This window comes from Caretta caretta, chromosome 16 (genome assembly GCF_965140235.1).
Source record: "Caretta caretta isolate rCarCar2 chromosome 16, rCarCar1.hap1, whole genome shotgun sequence".
NCBI classification, from domain to species: Eukaryota; Metazoa; Chordata; order Testudines; family Cheloniidae; genus Caretta; species Caretta caretta.
In genome coordinates this window covers 6,201,998-6,220,170 of record NC_134221.1, presented here as the reverse complement: position 1 = coordinate 6,220,170, position 18,173 = coordinate 6,201,998, and the positions used below count along the sequence as shown (strand labels likewise).

General features: G+C 49.4%; 1 protein-coding gene and 1 long non-coding RNA gene across 5 annotated transcripts in view; one reads left to right on the top strand and one right to left on the bottom strand.

Moving 5' to 3' along the window:
- LOC142069399 (uncharacterized) overlaps positions 1 to 8,071 on the top strand; it is a 31,512-nt gene extending 23,441 nt beyond the window's left edge. The window contains exon 2 of the long non-coding RNA XR_012665211.1: positions 7,583 to 8,071. This is a non-coding gene — a long non-coding RNA (uncharacterized LOC142069399). The remainder of the gene's footprint in view (positions 1 to 7,582) is intronic.
- Positions 1 to 17,579, bottom strand: part of LOC125623569 (dual specificity testis-specific protein kinase 1) — a 63,211-nt gene extending 45,632 nt beyond the window's left edge. For 2 of the 4 annotated variants that reach the window (XM_048823150.2, XM_048823151.2), the window contains exon 1: positions 16,999 to 17,331. In XM_048823150.2, coding sequence (XP_048679107.1) covers positions 16,999 to 17,308 — 310 coding nt within the window. In that variant the 5' untranslated portion in view covers positions 17,309 to 17,331. Of the gene's footprint in view, positions 1 to 16,605; positions 16,628 to 16,998; positions 17,332 to 17,561 lie in introns of those variants that run through there. The other 2 variants (XM_048823152.2, XM_075120305.1) reach the window with 2 other exon arrangements.
- Positions 17,580 to 18,173: the final 594 nt, after the last annotated feature.

Genomic DNA, 18,173 nt, shown 5'->3' with positions numbered 1-18,173 from the left:
CCACCCTACTCTCCTGCTGGTAATAGCTTATCTAAAGTGATCACTCTTGTGCTGGAAATGGCCCACCTTGATTATCATACACATTGTAAGGAGAGTGATCACTTTAGATCAGCTATTACCAGCAGGAGAATAGGGTGGGGGGAGAGAAAACCTTTTGTAGTGATAAACACCCATTTTTTCATGGTTTGTGTGTATAAAAATATTCTCACTGCATTTTCCACTTTTATGCATCCGATGAAGTGAGCTGTAGCTCACGAAAGCTTATGCTCAAATAAATTGGTTAGCCTCTAAGGTGCCACAAGTCCTCCTTTTCTTTTTGCGAATACAGACGAACACGGCTGTTACTCTGAAACCTGTTCTCCACTCAGTTGCTAAGGCTTCATTCTCTTTTCAGAGTGGTAGCCGTGTTAGTCTGTATCAGCAAAAGAAAAACAAAAAAAAAAACGAGGGGTACCTGTGGAACCTCAGAGACTAACGAATGTATCTGGGTATAAGCTTTTGTGGGCTAAAACCCACTTGCATGCATCCGATGAAGTGGGTTTTAGCCCACGAAAGCTTATGCCCAAATAAATGGGTTAGTCTCTAAGGTGCCACAAGGACTCCTCATTTTTTTTTCCCTCTTCATTCTCTTGTTTCTTATGGTTTCGTAGTTTCACAGGTTTCCTGCCATTATGCAGTTCTCCAGGCTCAATGGCACAAACCCAAATTCTTCCCCCCCCTCCCATGTCTCCTGGAACAGGGAAACATTTGTACGTAGAAGGGCTGCACAAAGAACCTACAAAATCTACTTCTCCCTTCTGCACAAAGATAAAGAACGGCATGGAGCAGCAGCAGCTGACTGACTGAAATTTAAAACCTGAGTAACTCAGCAATGGCTGGATGGATTTTACCCTCGCTGCCAAACACTTTCTCCGCTGCACTACAGCCTTGTCCACACAAGAAGGTTGAGGTGCTTTAACTTTTTAAGCCAATGTAGTTCAAGCAACGCAAGCCCCTGCGTGGACACTCGTATTTCAGCCTGAGTAGCTTGTTTCCGTTTGCTTAAACCTGTTTCTACTCAACTTCCAATCACGCGAAATAAGCCAGAACCAAAACCAGAGAGGAAAATGGTCAGGTGGTTCGGACACTAGCATGGGACATGGGAGACTGGGTTCACTTCCCTGTCCTGCCTCAGACTTCGTATGTGACCTCGGACAAGCCACGAGGGCCTTGTCTACATGGTGCATTAGCGCTCAGTAAGCCAGGGGGTGAATCTACAGTGCACCATCTGGCCACGTCCGCTGTGAAAGCCCTGGAGTGCCACGCAGTAACCTGCTGTGCAGACAAGCCCTTCGTCTATCTGTGCCTCAGTCCCCCATCTGTCCAATGGGGATTCTAGCACTGCCCTGCCTCCCAAGGGCGTTGTGAGACTAAAAACATTAAAGATTGTGAGGGGCTGATACTACTGAGATGGGGGCCATAAAAATACTTTAGAGATGTCCACATTGGAGGAACTGGCTCTGTTTAAATAAAATGTTCCCAGGCAGACAAGCTCTTTGAGAAAACATGAACTTTCACAGCCAAAGGAGATTTTTTTTCAGATAGCTGTAAGTCACCGAACAAAGGAAGGGTACAGACAGAACGAAGATTTTTATGGAGTTTGGTGTTTAACCACTGGAACAGATTATCAACGGAAGGGGGGATTCTCCATCTCTTGGTTTCTTCAAATCAAGCCCAGATGCCTTTCTGGAAGATACGCTTTAGACAAATACCAGTTACTGAGCTCAGTGCAGGGGTAACTGAGTGAGGTTCCCGTGATACACAGGAGGTCAAACTAAATCAGGGGTGGGCAAACTATGGCCCACGGGCCAGATCCAGGCCACGAGCCGTTTTAAGCTGGCCCGCGAGCCGAGCCGTTTGGTGCAGCCCCGCTCCGGCCGGGGCCCTGGCTCGGGGCCGCACCACGTGGCTCAGCCCCGCTCCGGCCGGGGCCCTGGCTCGGGGCCGCACCACGTGGCTCAGCCCCGCTCCGGCCGGGGCCCTGGCTCGGGGCCGCACCACACTGGGGGCGCTCCAATGGGAGCTGTAGGGGTGGTGCCTGTGTGGGGACATGCCGCTGCTTCCAGGAGCCACTTGAGGTAAGCGCCACTCGGAGCCTGCACTCCCTGAGCCTCTCCCCACGCCTCAACCCCCTGCCCCAGCCCTGATCCCCTTCCCACTCTCCAAACCCCTTGATCCCAGACCGAAACACCCTGCTGCACCCCAAACCTCTCATCCCCAGCCCCATCCCAGAGCCTGCACCCCTTCCCGCACCTCTGTCTGAGCCCTGATTCCCCTCCCGCTCTCCAAACCCCTCAGTCCCAGTCCAGAGCACCCTCCTAGACTCCAAACTCCTCATCCCCAGCCCCACCTCAATTTCATGAGCATTCATGGCCCACCATACAATTTCTATTCCCCGATGTGGCCCTCGAACCAAAAAGTTTGCCCATCCCTGAACTAGATACGTCCTTCTGGCTGTGAGGGTTGAATAGCAGGAAACATTTCCCAGTGGTGAGACCTATGAAGCGCTGGAACAGTCCGAGGGAAAGGATAGAAATCCCATGGTTTGTACTTAAACAAAAAAAACCCACACCGACTCTAAGCTGGACCACGCATCAGAGAATTGGCTGTAGGAACAACCCTGGCCCCTGTAACCAGACTGGATGCCTCTCGTGGCCTAGGGGTTACACTATGGGCAGCCTCCTTAAGTTTCCCCTCTCGGACTGTTCAAATAAAACTTCCCTTCAGGCTTTTTCTTGGTCAAAAGTACCCCTCCCTGGGGACTGGGTTCATTCACAGAAACGAAACTTCAAACAAAACTCAAAATCCTCAAACAAAGGCCATTCCTAAATTCACCCAACACAAGGCTTTCCTGCCTGGGGCTTTTGCAGTCTGTCTCCTGCTTGGACAGGGTCTCTCCCAGACCTCCCTGCCTGGGACAACTCCCCTGGTTCAGGGTCTTCCCTGCAGGAGCCTTTCCTCACTCTCCACAGAGGCTTCCCCCTTCACTGCAGCCACCCGCTGCCCTTTGTAGGGAAGTACCTGATTCAGCTCAGGTGTGCCTCATTCTGCGATCAGGGTTGGCTAGCCCCAGGCCTCCAGCAACAAGCCACCCTGTTACAGTCCCCTACAAGGATGAACTTGATGGGTCCTAGCAGGTCTTTCCATCTCTAATTTCAACCCTCTCTACAGCCTTGTCATAACAATACCCGGAGGTGAGAGTTGCAATGTGGGAAGTCTGGGGAAGGACAAACCAGCCTGCAGGACAGAGCTCTGCATTGCAGTCTGGCAAATCTGCCCATTGGCTCTAGGCGAGTGCCAAAGTGACACACTCCGTGCCCCAGCCACGCTGCCGGTTCCAAGTATCTCAGATCCATTCCTCACCCTTCCACCCCCGAGAATCTGGCTGACACTAAGTGGCAACTCATAAAAATGCAAAAGTGTCTGTCAAGGCAATTTGTGTTATTCTTAAAGCCATTTTCAGACCCAGGAGTGAATTTAGTTCTCACGACAACGAAGCATTAATTGTGCTGTTCTGATAAAGGAACAGCGTGGGGAGGAGCTGTGCTAACTTCCCGCATAGATCTGTGCCATGAACCTCAGTCTGGTCCTGCAGCTTCACTGCCATTCCACTCCTGGGCTCCGCCAGGGCACCTCAATCCTGCAACTCCTCCAGCTATTCCACCCCTGGATTCCAGACAGCTCAGCTGATGCATCTCAATCCTGACCCACAGCCCTCCCCCGCCAGCTATTCCTTTCCTGCACCCCCCATACCAGGCTGCTAATGCACCTCTGCTGTGCCCCACATCCTCTGTTGTTCCAATCCCAGGTCTTGGCTTAGCAGAAGCTCCACGCCATGCTGTGGATCTGTGACAGGCACAAATGCAGAAGGCAGCGAGACCGCAATGCGGATTCCCTCTTGTGGTACAAATTAGGATTCGAACCCTATCTCCAGTAGTGGAAAGCTGGGGTGTGGATCACATCACCAATATCCCCATTGACCCCCTATATTCCTGGGGTCCAACGGGGAGCTTCAGTCCCCACTGTTGTCAGTGGGAGTTATGCCTAAGTAAGGCCTGAACAGAGGCCGTGGAAAGAGCAGAGGATGAGTCGTTTATTAATAAGCAGACAAGTCAAACTGGACCCTCTCAAACTACAGGGATCTTTAGACCTGCAAGAGAAGCCACCAGCAGCAGCAAAGGAAGCACAGTGCCAGGAAGAGGGGGGAGAAAAGCCTGGAGAAGATGGGCAGAGAGGAGTCCGATATTGCTATCACTGTCTCCAGGATCAGAGCCGTTCCAAGGGAAAGGTGCTACAGGGGGGCTGCTCTGTGCCCTCAGTCCCAGAACTGAGCTACCCCCTGTCTAAATCTACCAAGGCAGAATCAGACCAGGCTGACCCTAGAAGCTGTGGCCCAGCTGGTTCCTGGGCAAGTGAATGCTTCCCCCTAAACTAGACCCCGTGCAGCATGCTGGCAGAGGAGCAAAGCCCTGCAGCCAACAGCAAGGAGAGACGCAGGCCAGGGCCACGGCAAGTAAAACATGCCCGAGAGAAGGAAAAACCTCAACAGAATGAAGTGGATTTTGTGGTGGTGAATGGCGCTGGGTCAACAGCCCCAGGGAATCCAGTTCTGTGCATTCACAGAACTGGCACAGCCTGGGCAGCTGGCTTCCCTCCCACCACCCTGCTGATGCACCTCACCCCGGCCTGCACAGACGGCTCTGAGGGCACAAAGGGAGTTCGGTCAATGGCCCATTCAGTGCTTGGCCTCTCTGCTGAGGCTGCCAACAAGGGGCCTGGTTGGTGCCATCTGTGGGGGTGGTTTCGCAATCTGACTCAGAGGCTCTCTCTCCTGCTTCTTGCAGATTCCACCAGGCCCTCCGGGCTGTGTAAGGTTATCCCCGGACTCCGACACTAAGTGCTGGGCCGACAGCAGTCAGAGCGGATAGGGACAGTGTTTCTGGCCTAACAGAGCTACGGACCATTCACACCACGCTACCTAACCTGCAGCTGCAGAGAGACCCCGTCCTTCCCGGGACGGCTGAAATGGTACCAGGATCTTTACCACTCATTCTGAACCAGCTCATGAGGCTTTGTGCTGACAGAGCCCTGTGATGATGATGATGCCTTGAAACTACCTGGGGAATCAGGGCCTCTCCTTTCCACATTTCTGGGGACACGCTGCCAGCTCCATCCTCTGTTTAGCAGGAAACCTTCACCCCGGAGCCCCTAACCCTCTCTACAAACTGATGCTCTCTCCTGTGACCCCACCCCACAGCTACTTAATTTGTAATGAAAGAGAAGCTGGAGCTCAAGTTTTTTGGGGTTTTTTTCCCCCACTTTCATAACTGATGCGGCAAGCCCAGAGGCGCGGGGCTCAGCACTAGCAAGCCCTGGCACAAATTAAACAATACTCCTGCCCCAAACTGCCGTGGGGTGCAAGGTTCTACCCTGAACTTTGGGCCTTGTAAATGGAGAGCCCCAATCAAATGGCTTCCCAGGAGCCCCCATTTGGATTGAGATGTTGCAATATTTAGCGCATCTTTGTGACAGGGTATTCTTCCATCACTGAGAAAAGAGGAAAAAATAGTTCCCCAGAAAAAAATCCTGCTGCAATTGAATCTCTGCTCAGGAGCATCACTGCCACAAACCAGCATTCTGCTAAGAGCACGGGGGGACTTTAAGGGCTGAAGCCATTCTCATCGTAACCGTTGGCTTCAGATGGCTTACACCAGGGAGGAAGCTTACTTGATGGAACCCTACGATCTGTCAGCCCATTTATCAAGGCATATGCGGTTTCTTTTGCAACCCCAGTGGAATGGTGATAAACTCTAAGCAAAGAAAAAATTAATCGCCATCTAGAACACTTCAAAATATTTATAAAGAAAATTGGAAAATGAATCACAATAGTTCCATCAATTCTCATTGATTCTCACTTCCCAAGCTGAAACTACGGCTCCTGGACAGTTAAATGATTTCAGTTTAGATGCTGCTCAAAGGCACAAATTCAATAAGGACAAAGGATTTGTTTTTTTAGGCAAATTTCTCTGCTACTACGTAGGGGTGAGAGAAGGAAAGCACTCCGCAACTTAGCACTTCCCCTAAAAAGGCTACAGTGCAGAATTGTTCTAACAGATCTCCCAGAGGCTGTTGTGTTTTGGATGTTTTTCAATCCTAGAAGGCACATTTTCAAAGCCCCTTTTATTGAATTATGCAACTCATCCTCACAAGCAAAATGCCCACTCTTGCAATACAATGACGGGGTTGGAACTTAATGAATTCTGTTAAATTCAACATGATTAAGGAGTGTTCAGTACAGCTAGCACCTATCTTAGGACTTCATCATACAAACACTCCTAGTTATTCTCTGACACGATAGCCAAGTGCACATCCATCTTATGCTTGTTTCTCTGACAACAGCGCTGGGTCAGCAACGCAACTTCAAAAATCTGGATTCTAATAAAGGAGAGAGTCCAAGATTCTAGGTGTAGGCCTTGCATGAACAATGAAAGAAAACAGAAGTCAGGAAACAGATTAATTAATGGACAGAGCATGAATTCACAAGTGACCTTGAAAATAATATGTAGTTCGTGAATAAAGAAATAGTAAGCAGAGTAAGTGGGATAAGTTTGCAGCTGCAGCTTTGCTTACTTGTATATTTTGTAACGTGTAGACAGTTTAGGATCTATACAGGGATTGGTTATAAAAATCAGTAAACCAATTATGAAGTGTGATGCAATATAAAAATGCAATGAGTGGGCATTAGTCTTCTGCATAGCATCTGATTTTGCCATTGTGGTGCACCCTAGCCCAACCCCCTGCACCAGAACCTCATGTGTAGCTTTATGAAGTGATAATAAAGAAACCTCAGTGATGAGTCTGGATTCCAGAGACCTGGATAAAAAGTGTTCTCCCAGAACCGGATAAGGGGATCCTGATCAGTCAACTGGAAAAGGTCTCGGAGGGAATTCCAACACCAGATCTCAACCTTAGTCCAGTTTCTGAATTCTAAGAATGTGTTTTGGCTTTTTTATGCAACAAGATTTACTCTCCTTCAAAAAACAAAATATGACTTTGTGCCACCTTGAAGGGCTATAATCCATATGCTGTTTATGTTACAACCTGATTACATAGACTGTGTCAGCTCTTTTTACAGGCCCAAAATCCAGAGTTTGGTCAAGAAGACAGAGGCCTAGCAAATAGCGAACAATATTAGCTAAGAAGCAGAACAAACAAAGGACACCTTGCTTTTTGCTAAGATAAGGTCAGCAAGAATCTAGGTGGAAATTATAATTGAGGGCTTTATCTCAACGTTAAAAACGGACCTAAGGAATGAAAGGGGCCCTGTTTCTTCTGTAGAAGAGGTGCCCTCCTACACATCAGCCTTGAGTTTGTGGAAGAGGTTCAAACATGTCAGTATGAGATATGATTATCCTCCCTCTCACAGATGTGTACCTCTCCTCCAAGCCATTGCCAGTGCCTGCCTTAGAAACACAAATGAACAACTAAAAGACAATCTTTATTGCTATATACTTTTCATTTGTCCTTTTGCTTTAACTCCTAGGTGTGTACCTGTTGGACAATCAGGGGAGCTACTTCATTCCTATGGATCCCAAATCAGAATTCAACATATATATTTTATACTACTATATATACTACTCTATATATTGTTCAAAGGAAAACACCTGTGTACTAATTAAGTGTCATGTTAACCTGAAACCATGGGCGGAGACATTATGTAACCTTTTGACGACCATTGGCTACTGTGCTTATCTTGCATCCCACGAAGTGAGCTGTAGCTCACGAAAGCTTATGCTCAAATAAATTGGTTAGTCCCTAAGGTGCCACACGTCCTCCTTTTCTTTTTGTGCTTATCTTGTCTTGCTGCTAGACCTATCCAGGGGTTTGGGACTGCCTACCCCGTCATTTCCCTCCGCCCATGGAAAATCCATATAATCCATTGTAATCAATTGTTTGGCAGTGTCTCTGAGCCTAATAAGCAAGGTGACACTCCGCCAGCGCTGTGCGTAATAAACCCACGTGCTTGATTCTACATGGTGTCCATATTTTGTTCCTTCACACCCTAAGAAGCAGCTAAGTGGTGGTGGGGCCACGCAATGGGAGAGAAATGTAGTTATTAGCACCGCACTTTAACTGATAGCTGGAAGCCCACGCTGGGTCAGAGAAGCCCTGCCCTTTTGCAGCTGCTCACAAAAGCAATGTGTGTAGGCACATGAACTGCTGAGAGAGGGGGCAGTGGTTAGGGTGCACTAGCCTAGAACTTGGGAGAGGTGGAGTCAGCTCTCTCTCTGCTCTGCCACAGGCACCCTGGCTGACCTTGGGCAAGTCACTTGTAGTCTCTCTGTGCCTCAGTTCCCCATCCGTACACTGGAGATAATTGCACAGCCCTGCCTCACAGGGGTGTTGTGAGGATAAAAACATTAAAGACTGCGAGGCGCTCAGACACGAGGGCAGTGATACTCAGACTGAGGCTCGCAAGCGGCTCTTTAATGTGCCTCTTGCGGCTCTTTCCAGCTCATTATATTAAAACACTGGGTGGTTTAATAATTAACCAATGGGGATGCTTATACTATGTTATTAACTAATTAAGTAAGTTATTAACTTATTTGCTGTGAGAATAATATATGGAGAGAGAGAACTACAGTAAATGCAACACTGAATTCACACTCCTGGGGCTCTTTTGGGTAACGTCGATCACTAATTTGACTCCTGAACCACTGAGGTCTGAGTATCACTGCCCTAGGGTAACTGGGGCTATACCATAGCTATCTAGAGCAGGGGTTCTCAGACTTTTGCACTGGTGACCCCTTTCACATAGCAAGTCTCTGAGTGCAACCCCCCTTATACATTAAAAACGCTTTTTTATATATTTAGCACCATTATAAATGCTGGAGGCAAAGCGGGGTTTGGGATGGAGGCTGACAGCTCGCGATCCCCCATGTAATAACCTTGCGACTCCCTGAGAGGTCCCAACCCCCAGTTTGAGAACCGCTGACATAGAGGGAGCAGGATGCATTCCCTCATTGCCACAGTAATACACATAATACTAGTACTTAGGGTATGTCTACACCACACTCTCAGTCCAGACTGTGGAGTCAGGTTTGAGCCAAAGCCCCACTCCTGTCCACACACAAATCAGACTGACTCTACTCAGGATCTGGGTCCTTGGACTCTGCTGCGGGGTGTGCCAGACCCTGAATCCCACTGTGACTCAGATCCAAGCCCTGTCATTTTCCAGTGTGAATGCAGGGGAAGCCACAGACCCGAGTCAGAAGGTCTGCACAGTGCAGTGTGGACGCATTAGCATGGCTGTGAGACCCGTGTCGCGCAACTGTAAGTCCAGGTTTACAATGCAGTAGGGACACTCAAGTCTACAAGCCCGGGTCCCACAAACTCAAGTTTATAGAGGCCCCTGCTGAGATCAGGGCACCATTGGGCTAGGTGTTGTGCAGATACACGGTAGGAGACAGCCCCTGCCCCGAAAAGTTTCCAATATAAATACACAAGGTTGGAGAAAGGAAAACATTCCACAGCTGTGGAACTGAGGCATGGCGAGATTAAGGGACTGGAGCACAAATCCCTTAGGCTTACTATGGCTCTTGTGCTTCTACAATGCTCCTGTCAAGAGACTTGCCCAAACTCACACAAAGAGTGCATGGCGGAGTTGGAAACTGAACCTACATCTCCCAAGGGCTAGTCCAATGTCTTACCCACCAGCCTCCTCTTGCATTCGCCCTCTCTGCCGATTTATGCAGGCACGTCTCAGGCTATCCCGGCCCCGCCTCACCATCTGAGGTATTTAATGACTGTATCCTTTGATTCTTTGGCTGGGGGTGAACAGATGCGAGAGGGACACATGCAAGGAGCAATCTGCAGAGTAGGGCCATTCTTGATGTTCCTAACTAGCCATGTAGTAGGGTGCTTGGGGAATATGGTATAGTTGTACCCCTGTACAGAGCCATTCAGACACAGAGTGATATCTTGAGCTCTCCTGGCTGATGAGGATTTTATTGTTGACTCAATAAGGAAGAGTCAGTTCCTTGCTTTTATCAGCAGATACCCATAAAGCAGGCTACTCAAACAGATGTGTGGGGTCAAATCCAGGCCACATGTAAGTATGTCCAACTCCTCTGAATCACACCTGCTTATATCAGGCATGAATCCAGACATTATCTCTTTGACGTTGAGACATCATGCCTGACATCAGTGAAGTCACACCAGGGATGAGCCAAGCCCCAGAAATGAGAACCGATTTAGTGAGGGCGTTACTTGATACAGCACATTTATTAAGGATCAGCTCATACCTTGCTGACCTCTCTTTCTCTGCTGCTGAGAGTTTCCTCCTCCCTGCGCCCTGCCCTTTTGCAGCTGCCTGCTGAGTTCTTAGGCCTGGTCTACACTTACAAAGTAGGTCAACATAGCTACATCAATGGAAAAACCCCTTCCATTGGCGCAGGTTGCTTCTACACTACAGGGTTATGATATATAGGACATAGCTATGCCAGTATAGGCTCTGTAGCATAGACACAGCTGCAAGGCATTAAAACTTTCCCATGGCTTGTCAGTGACCTATCCATCTCTGCGATACACTTTCCCTGAAAGACCGGCTGCCCTTCCTGGGCTCAATGCCTTTCCACACACAGCACAGTATAAACAGACAATATTTGCTCAGGAACTTGTTTTAGCCCAAGTTTCTCAAGGCAACCAGGCTGTTTCCAAACCTCACATGCAATGCCACAGTCACCATCTCTTGCTAATGTTGGACACATCAAACACAATGCCTTCCATGAGTGTCCATCTCAACAAGCACGCAACCGGCAGGGAGGCACATGGCAGATCGTAACAGCTCTAGGCAAGATGAGAGATTGGGCTAACACCTGAAATAGACCCCTCGTGGTCATACAGAATAAGGATACTTAGCGCTTAACATAATTAAAGTGCTGTACAGACAGACAATAAGTCATCAATAACCACGTTTCGCCCTGTGAAGCAGGCATGTATTTTTATCCTCATTTTACAGATTGGAAAACTAAAGCTGAACAAAAGAGAGGCTAGGCAACTAACCCAAGGACATACAATGAGTCAGTGTAAGAGACTATTAGAACTCGGGAGTGGTGGTGAACTGAATTGCTCCCTCCATACCCCATACTGCACAGGTGTCCCCAAAACCACAGCCATGTGGAGCAACCTTTCAGAAGCTCTAATATACATTAGAGTTTTCCATGTGATTTACATGTGGATCACCAAGGAATATACCCAGATACTGCACCTAGAGGAATGCCTACACCGTGCCCTCTTTCCATCCAGCCATGCCCCTTTTCTCAACTGTGCTGCACTACTGGTGATCTATGTAGGCACAGAATCAGGCCAGCACGCGTTATCCAATGTCAGGGGGCTCAGTCAAGATACAAAGCATATTTACACCAGCAGAATGACCTTAGTGCACCCACGAATCTGGCCCTACATTTTTACTATATCATATTCCAGTGAGTCCCTGAGAGCCAAGGCAGCTCTGGGAAAGTGAGCTGGATCAATTGTGCCTCGTGCACCATCAACACTGAGTTCTTAATGCAGACTCTTCGGTGCTCTTGGCACATGAGCCCGGAGGTACCCAGCTTGGCTCTCAGATCACAGGGGGCGATTGCAGGGCAAACAGCAATTATAAACCAAGCAGACTTGATCTGGAGTTACTGAGAGAAAATGAACCCAGAGCCCCACAATGCTGGGTTTATAAAGTCACTTTTCAGAGTGGAATCATGAATGATTATTGAGAAGTATATTTGCACTACTTACTTATGGCTAAGTCACTAGGAGTAAGAATATACTATTCTTATCCCAGTAGCCGTAGCCTCAGTGTAATTATGATAGAGTTCATTAATTAGCTATATATCACAAACCATATAGGACCCGATTGATCCCCGGCATAACTGGCTTTGATGAAGTTACACAGGGATGAATGTGACCCACAGAGTTTGTTTTTAAACGCAGCACCTCTCATCTGTCCTATTGCAACCAGCCCTGTTAGAAATATTGGTGTCACTGATCCCTACAATGATCAAATGGAAAAGGACTAATTCCAAACATTCATCATATGGCTGCGACACTCAGGATTCACGGGAGACAGAGTTAAACCTCTGGCCCCGAAAGCTCAGATTAAAGACTTGAGAAATAGTAGTCAACGCATTTGCCATCAGTACTCAGTGCCTCGAGAAGAGCCAAGGCATGGGCTCTCGCCACATAAACCAGACTGTATTAACGTGAACCAAGCCACGCTACTTTACGTAACATTTCCCTTGCAAATATTAATGTTGAAGGGAAGGGGGAAAAGAGATTACGCTGATTTCGATGTCTTAGCATCAGGTAGGAGAGACCCTGAAATGACCTCTTTAAAGATCTAACAACTCTGCTCCTTCAAATACTGGCTGACAAACCTCCCGGAGCCCTCTACGATGACCTTCAGCAGAAACAAGGAAGACCGCACCTGACAATTTTAAGGTAAAAACCAAGCAGCCTTCTATCTATATCATAAAGGTGGGGAAAAGAGTACAAGCACATTAATTTCCTATGCAGGCAAAACGTCCCCTCTTCCTTATCCTGTTGTTCAGTGTGCTCTCCACACGACTGTCCCCCCACACAGGTGGGTGCATTTAAGTAGTGCTGTGTAAACACAGAACCAAAACCCGAAGGCCTTGCTGACTGGCTTTCAGGGAGTTTTGCCTGCTTTAGGACATTAGGTGTCAGTCCATACATTTGTAAGGTGCTTTGGGACCCTTTGTAAAGACAGAAACTAGAGAAAGACCAAGCCTTGTTATCACAGAGTTTCTTGCTGCTGATTTTTACTTTTTAGTGCTGAAGTGTGGAATTTATCCAGACAGGCAGGGTGTTGTGTGACCATAGCCTGTGTGGTATTGCACAAACAGCTGCATCTGGCCATCAATGCACAATGCCCTGAGCGATGACAGCAGTGATGTTATGTGCGAGAGCAAGCTTTCAGCTGAGCGGGTCAGTGTTAAGGTTTGATGGAAAGATGAAGGCGGTGTGGCCGACAGGTCCCTGATCTCAGCTTCCCTGATTTCCATAGATAGAGTGGATTGATAGAAAGGGTGGCAATTTTGAAAGAAAAGCTTCAAAAACAGACTCCAACAAGAAACTGCTGAGCTTGAATTAATATGCAAACTAGACACCATGAACGTGGGTTTGAATAGAGACTGGGAGTGGCTGGGTCATTACACATCTATTTCCTTAAGTTAAGTATCCTCACACCTTCTTGTCAACTGTCTAAATGGGCCATCTTGATTATCACTACAAACGTTTTTTTCTCCTGCTGATAATAGCTCATCTTAATTAATTAGCCTCTTACAGTTTGTATGGCAACTTCCACCTTCTCTGTATGTGTGTGTATACAGATATATCTTACTATAGGTTCCATTCTATGCACCCAATGAAGTGAGCTGTAGCTCACAAAAGCTTATGCTCTAATAAATGTGTTAGTCTCTAAGGTGCCACAAGTCCTCCTGTTCTTTTTGCGGATACAGACTAACACGGCTGCTACTCTGAGACCTGTCATAGATAGAATGAGGCCCAAAAGCCCCAATACAGCAACACGTGCCTACCGTTCTGCATGTAAGCAATCCCCCTGAAGACAGCGGAACTAGGTGCTTCTAATCCGTCATGGGTTTAAGAACTTTGTTGGATTGAGGCCTGATGACTTCCAAATCTTTCTAACACTGAGGTTTTTTGAACTACAATGATCTAATATTTCTCCCTTTAAACCACATGATCTTTTTTAATCTCGGCTCTGAATCTCCTGACTCTACAGGATTTGGGGGAAATGTTGTGATAAAATTGGCTTAAACCAACGGCTCTCTATTTCCAATCTTTAACTCGCTCTTCAAAAAGGATCTGATGCTGCTGAGGGTGCCAAGCACCCTCAGCTTCCACTGGCTTCAGCTCAGCCCCTTTTAAGGCCACACTGCTATCGGCTGGTACAGTATTGCTATTCTTTGTTATCATTCAAGATTTGCTTTTTTCAGTGTATTTACTCTGTCCCATTGTCACCACTTTGCATTCCCTGCTTCTCTTGTAGGGTCACTTTCTCCTGTTGTTTGTAGGAGTCTTTCATATAGTAGCTGGGGAGAAAAAACACATTTATAAATCTGAAAGCGTAGTTGTCAAACCACAAAAACAGGCTGGGGCAGCAGCCTTAGGGGCAGATGTAGGAACCAAAACAACTTCCAACTCATTGATTTAAACTGGATGCCTATGAAGTTGACACTGTCCCTTTAACGGAACTTTCCAGCCCTACATTTCCAGAGGCCCCTCTATTATCTGGGGGTAATGGACAGACAGGGAGATGGGAGCAGGAGACAGAGCAGCAGCTCAATAAACAGAGGAGGAGATGGCACACCTCCAGGTGGAGAGAGATCAGAGAGGGGGTTCCCAGGGAGGAGATGAGGTAACAAGCCAGTTAGAAAATAACTGCCTTGGGAGCAGGGAAGAATGTGGCTGCCAGGCAGCATGGGGGGGATAGCGCTCCCAAGTTATCACACCCCACATGGGTGTGAGAGGGATGATACTTCTGGGAGAGATGACGGCGAGACACACCCAGGCTTGAATCACACCCAAGAGTGGGGGAAAAGGAGAGCAACACACCAGGAGGAGATGGGGTAACACTGGGGGAGGGAGAAGAGGAGCAAGTTACATACCCGAGAGGAGGGTAACCCAATCAAGTTGTGCAACAGTGACCTTATGCAATCACTTGGTCTTAGCACCATCAGACTCCCCTTCCCCCATTCACTCCTATTATTTGCTTGTTGCATCTTGTCTGAAATTAGACTGCAAGCTCTTTGGGCAGGGGCCATGACATCCCATGGGTTTGTTCAGTACCCACCACAATGGGGCCCTGTTTTGATTGCGGCCTTTGCACATTACCGTAATACAGATATTAAACAAGAGTAATAAAGAGGTAAAGTCCTCTCGTTCCTTCCATCCCTTACACTCAGTATCTGCTTTCCCCAGCGTCTTGTTCTTGGATCTTCTGCACATCGGAAATGCTGAATTTGAGAAAGTAAATTTCAGCCTTGGGTGAATACTCACAAACCTATTTTGGAATTTCTTGCCCTACTAATTTGAACTTGAACCACAATGAACTGGGCACTTGTCCCCGACTTCCTCAGTGGTAGAGTGATGGCCGTGAGCCACGTCTGTGGTGAGTAGCCCAGCACAAACAAGCTGGGAAAGGGAAAACTTTCCACACAAAAATAAACTGAGCTGGAACCTCCTTTTCTCTTCAGTGCTAAAATGTGCATTGACAGGATACATGTGATCTGTGGTCAACATTAACAGCAAATTATTTTAGTTACTTAGAGTTATAGGAATTGTTTAAACAAAAAACAAACAAAAAAAGACATCCCGTTAAGAGAGAAAACCTCACACTGAGTCATATCCACATTTTTTCTCTGGGTATCTGCTCCTTCTTTGCAGCATTTAAAACACCCAGGGCCCTTCCCCTGAAGCAGCAGTTACTGGCCACTGTTGAAGACGAGATACTGAACTAGGTGGACCATTGGGCTGATCCAGGACAGTATCCCTGATGTTCCTCCCCTACAGTCCTCATCAAGCTCAACTCCCACTGAATGCAATGAGAATATTGCCTATGGTGGAACTGCAGGATCAGGCCCCTTAATTTCTAAACATGCTTCGTTTCCACTCCCCAAAAAGGACAGCTTTGGAGCACAGCGATAGCCCTGATCCTCGCCCTGGCAGGGTTTCTCTTCAATTCAGAAGGCTTCCCAGGAAAGCGCAAAGTAGGCCCATGGGACCAAAAGCCCTTTTGCAGAAGAACTAACTCGCCTGCAGCATTTAACTAATCCAAATAATTATTTTACCATTCTATAACCTCTTCCAGTCAAAAATCTTAAAGTTCTTTTTAAACATTAATTAATTTAGCCATACAGCACACGTGCGAGGTGCATCTCAGATACACAGGGACCACTTCATCCAGCACTGAAATTCAGATCCCTCTGCAGGACAACTGCTTACCAGCACATGGGCAACTGATTAGCATTTACAGCTACTATAGTCATTAGTATGTTGAACTCTAGTTCCTCGGGGTCTGTCCAAACCAGCCTCAGCCATACTGGCATTTCTCTGGCAGCCCCATCAGTTTCCGCAGAGTTTAAACTTTTATTTGAGAAAAGAAAATTTCCTACCCTCAGGGTTCTAAAGCACCTTCCCAATGTGACCTGATACGGTTGCTGTCTGCAGTCAGTGTCAGTCAGCAACAATGGACCAAATCTAGGGTTGGCACCAGGGGCTGCAGCCCCCTCTGAAGTCAATGGCAGTTGCACCCTTGTTGCGTCAGGACTCAATTTGACCCATTAGCGCAGAGAGGTGTGAACCATCCATAGTCAGATACTGGGTGTTGACTCTGAAACCTAAGAATGACCACTAAGAAAACTGGTTGATTAGGTGTTTCTGCTAAAATGATCAGACGTGAAAATAATGCTCTGTGGAGCCTTCGGAGAAGGCACCTAAATGAGCACGCCCGGCCTGTAAAGCACCTACCACGCTGCAACCAGGAGCGGTGCAAGCTCTTCGGGGCCGGGAGCGAGCGTGAGTGAGCAGCGCACCCCGTGCAACCGCGGCCCAGATCCTACCTGCTGCCACACAGAGAGACAACAACCATCTTGTGGGGCTCTGGGCAGGGCTAGGGATGGCAGGCGGAGCTTGCACAGAGGGGCCCGGGCAAGGGAGGGACCCCAAGGCGGGGGTGGGTCCCCCAAGTTGCTGAGCCGCGGGGCGGGGAGGTCCAGGCGGGCGGGGCCGTCTCCCCTCGGGAAGCGCTGAGCCCACCGCCTTGCCACCGAGCTCCATCCCCTTCCCCGCCTGCCCCAGCCCGTCCCGGCCGGCTCAGCCCCGCTCCCGCCCGGCGGACGCCGCTCCGCGGCGCGCTCTCACCTGCTGCCGGCTCGGCCAGCGGCGGCTGCCGCGCTCCAGGTGCGAGCTCCCGGCTCCTTCCCCCCGAGCCCGGCTCCGTCCCCGGTGCGCTGCGGGGGCGCCCTGCTCCGCTCCCCGGGGAGCTCCGCGCCCGGCCGCAGCAGGCGAGCGGCAGCCGAGCCCGCCGGCGCTGGGAGCGGAGCCGGGGGAGGCGCGCGGGGCTGAGCTCGGCGCCTGCCTGCCTGCCTGTCTCCCCCCTCCCGGGCAAGCTGCGAGGGGCTGAGCGCCGCACTTCCCCCGCCAGCGGCCACACCGAGCGGCTGCTCCGCATCACACGGCCCGGCCCAGCGCAAGGCAGCCCCCCACCGGGCACCCCCTGCCGGTGCAAGGCACCCACCCCCTAGTCACCCATCCCCTTACACGTGCCGGGCACCCGCCCCCAGACCCAGAGCAAGGCATCCACCCTCCAATCATGCATTCCCCTGCAGGTGCAAGGCACCCATCCCCAGTGCGATATACAGCCCCCCAATACAACGCAGCCCCCTGCCACGACAATGCACCCATCCCCACAGCAATATACTCACTGCCAGTGCGATATACCCGCCCTCCAGTGCGCCTCCACTGGGCAATGCCACTGCAACGCAGCCACCCCCGGGGGAGCAATATACCCACCTGGCAGTGCACCCACTCCTAATGCAATGTACCCACTCTCCACCAGCCTTCCCTCTAATTTTTTACGACCATGTGGGGAATTAATTTTGTTATGTGCACTAATATGGGGGTGATGTGTGCTGGGGGTGGGGCCAAGGGGTTCGGAGTGTGGGAGGGGGCTCAGGGCTGGGGCAGAGGGTTGGGGTGTGGTGGGCTGAGGGCTCTGGCTGCAGGGGTGGGCTGAGGGCTGGGGATGAGGGGTTTGGGGTGTGGGAGGGGGCTCAGGGCTGGGACAGAGGGTTGGGGTGTGGTGGGCTGAGGGCTCTGGCTGCAGGGGTGGGCTGAGGGCTGGGGATGAGGGGTTTGGGAGGGGGCTCAGGGCTGGGGCAGAGGGTTGGGGTGTGGTGGGATGAGGGCTCTGGCTGCGGGGGTGGGCTCTGAGTTGGGGATGAGGGGTTCGGAGTGTGGGAGGGGGCTCAGGACTGAGTGGTTTGGGCGTGCAGGTTGACCCAGGGCTGTGGCAGGAAGAGAGAGGACTCCCTCCA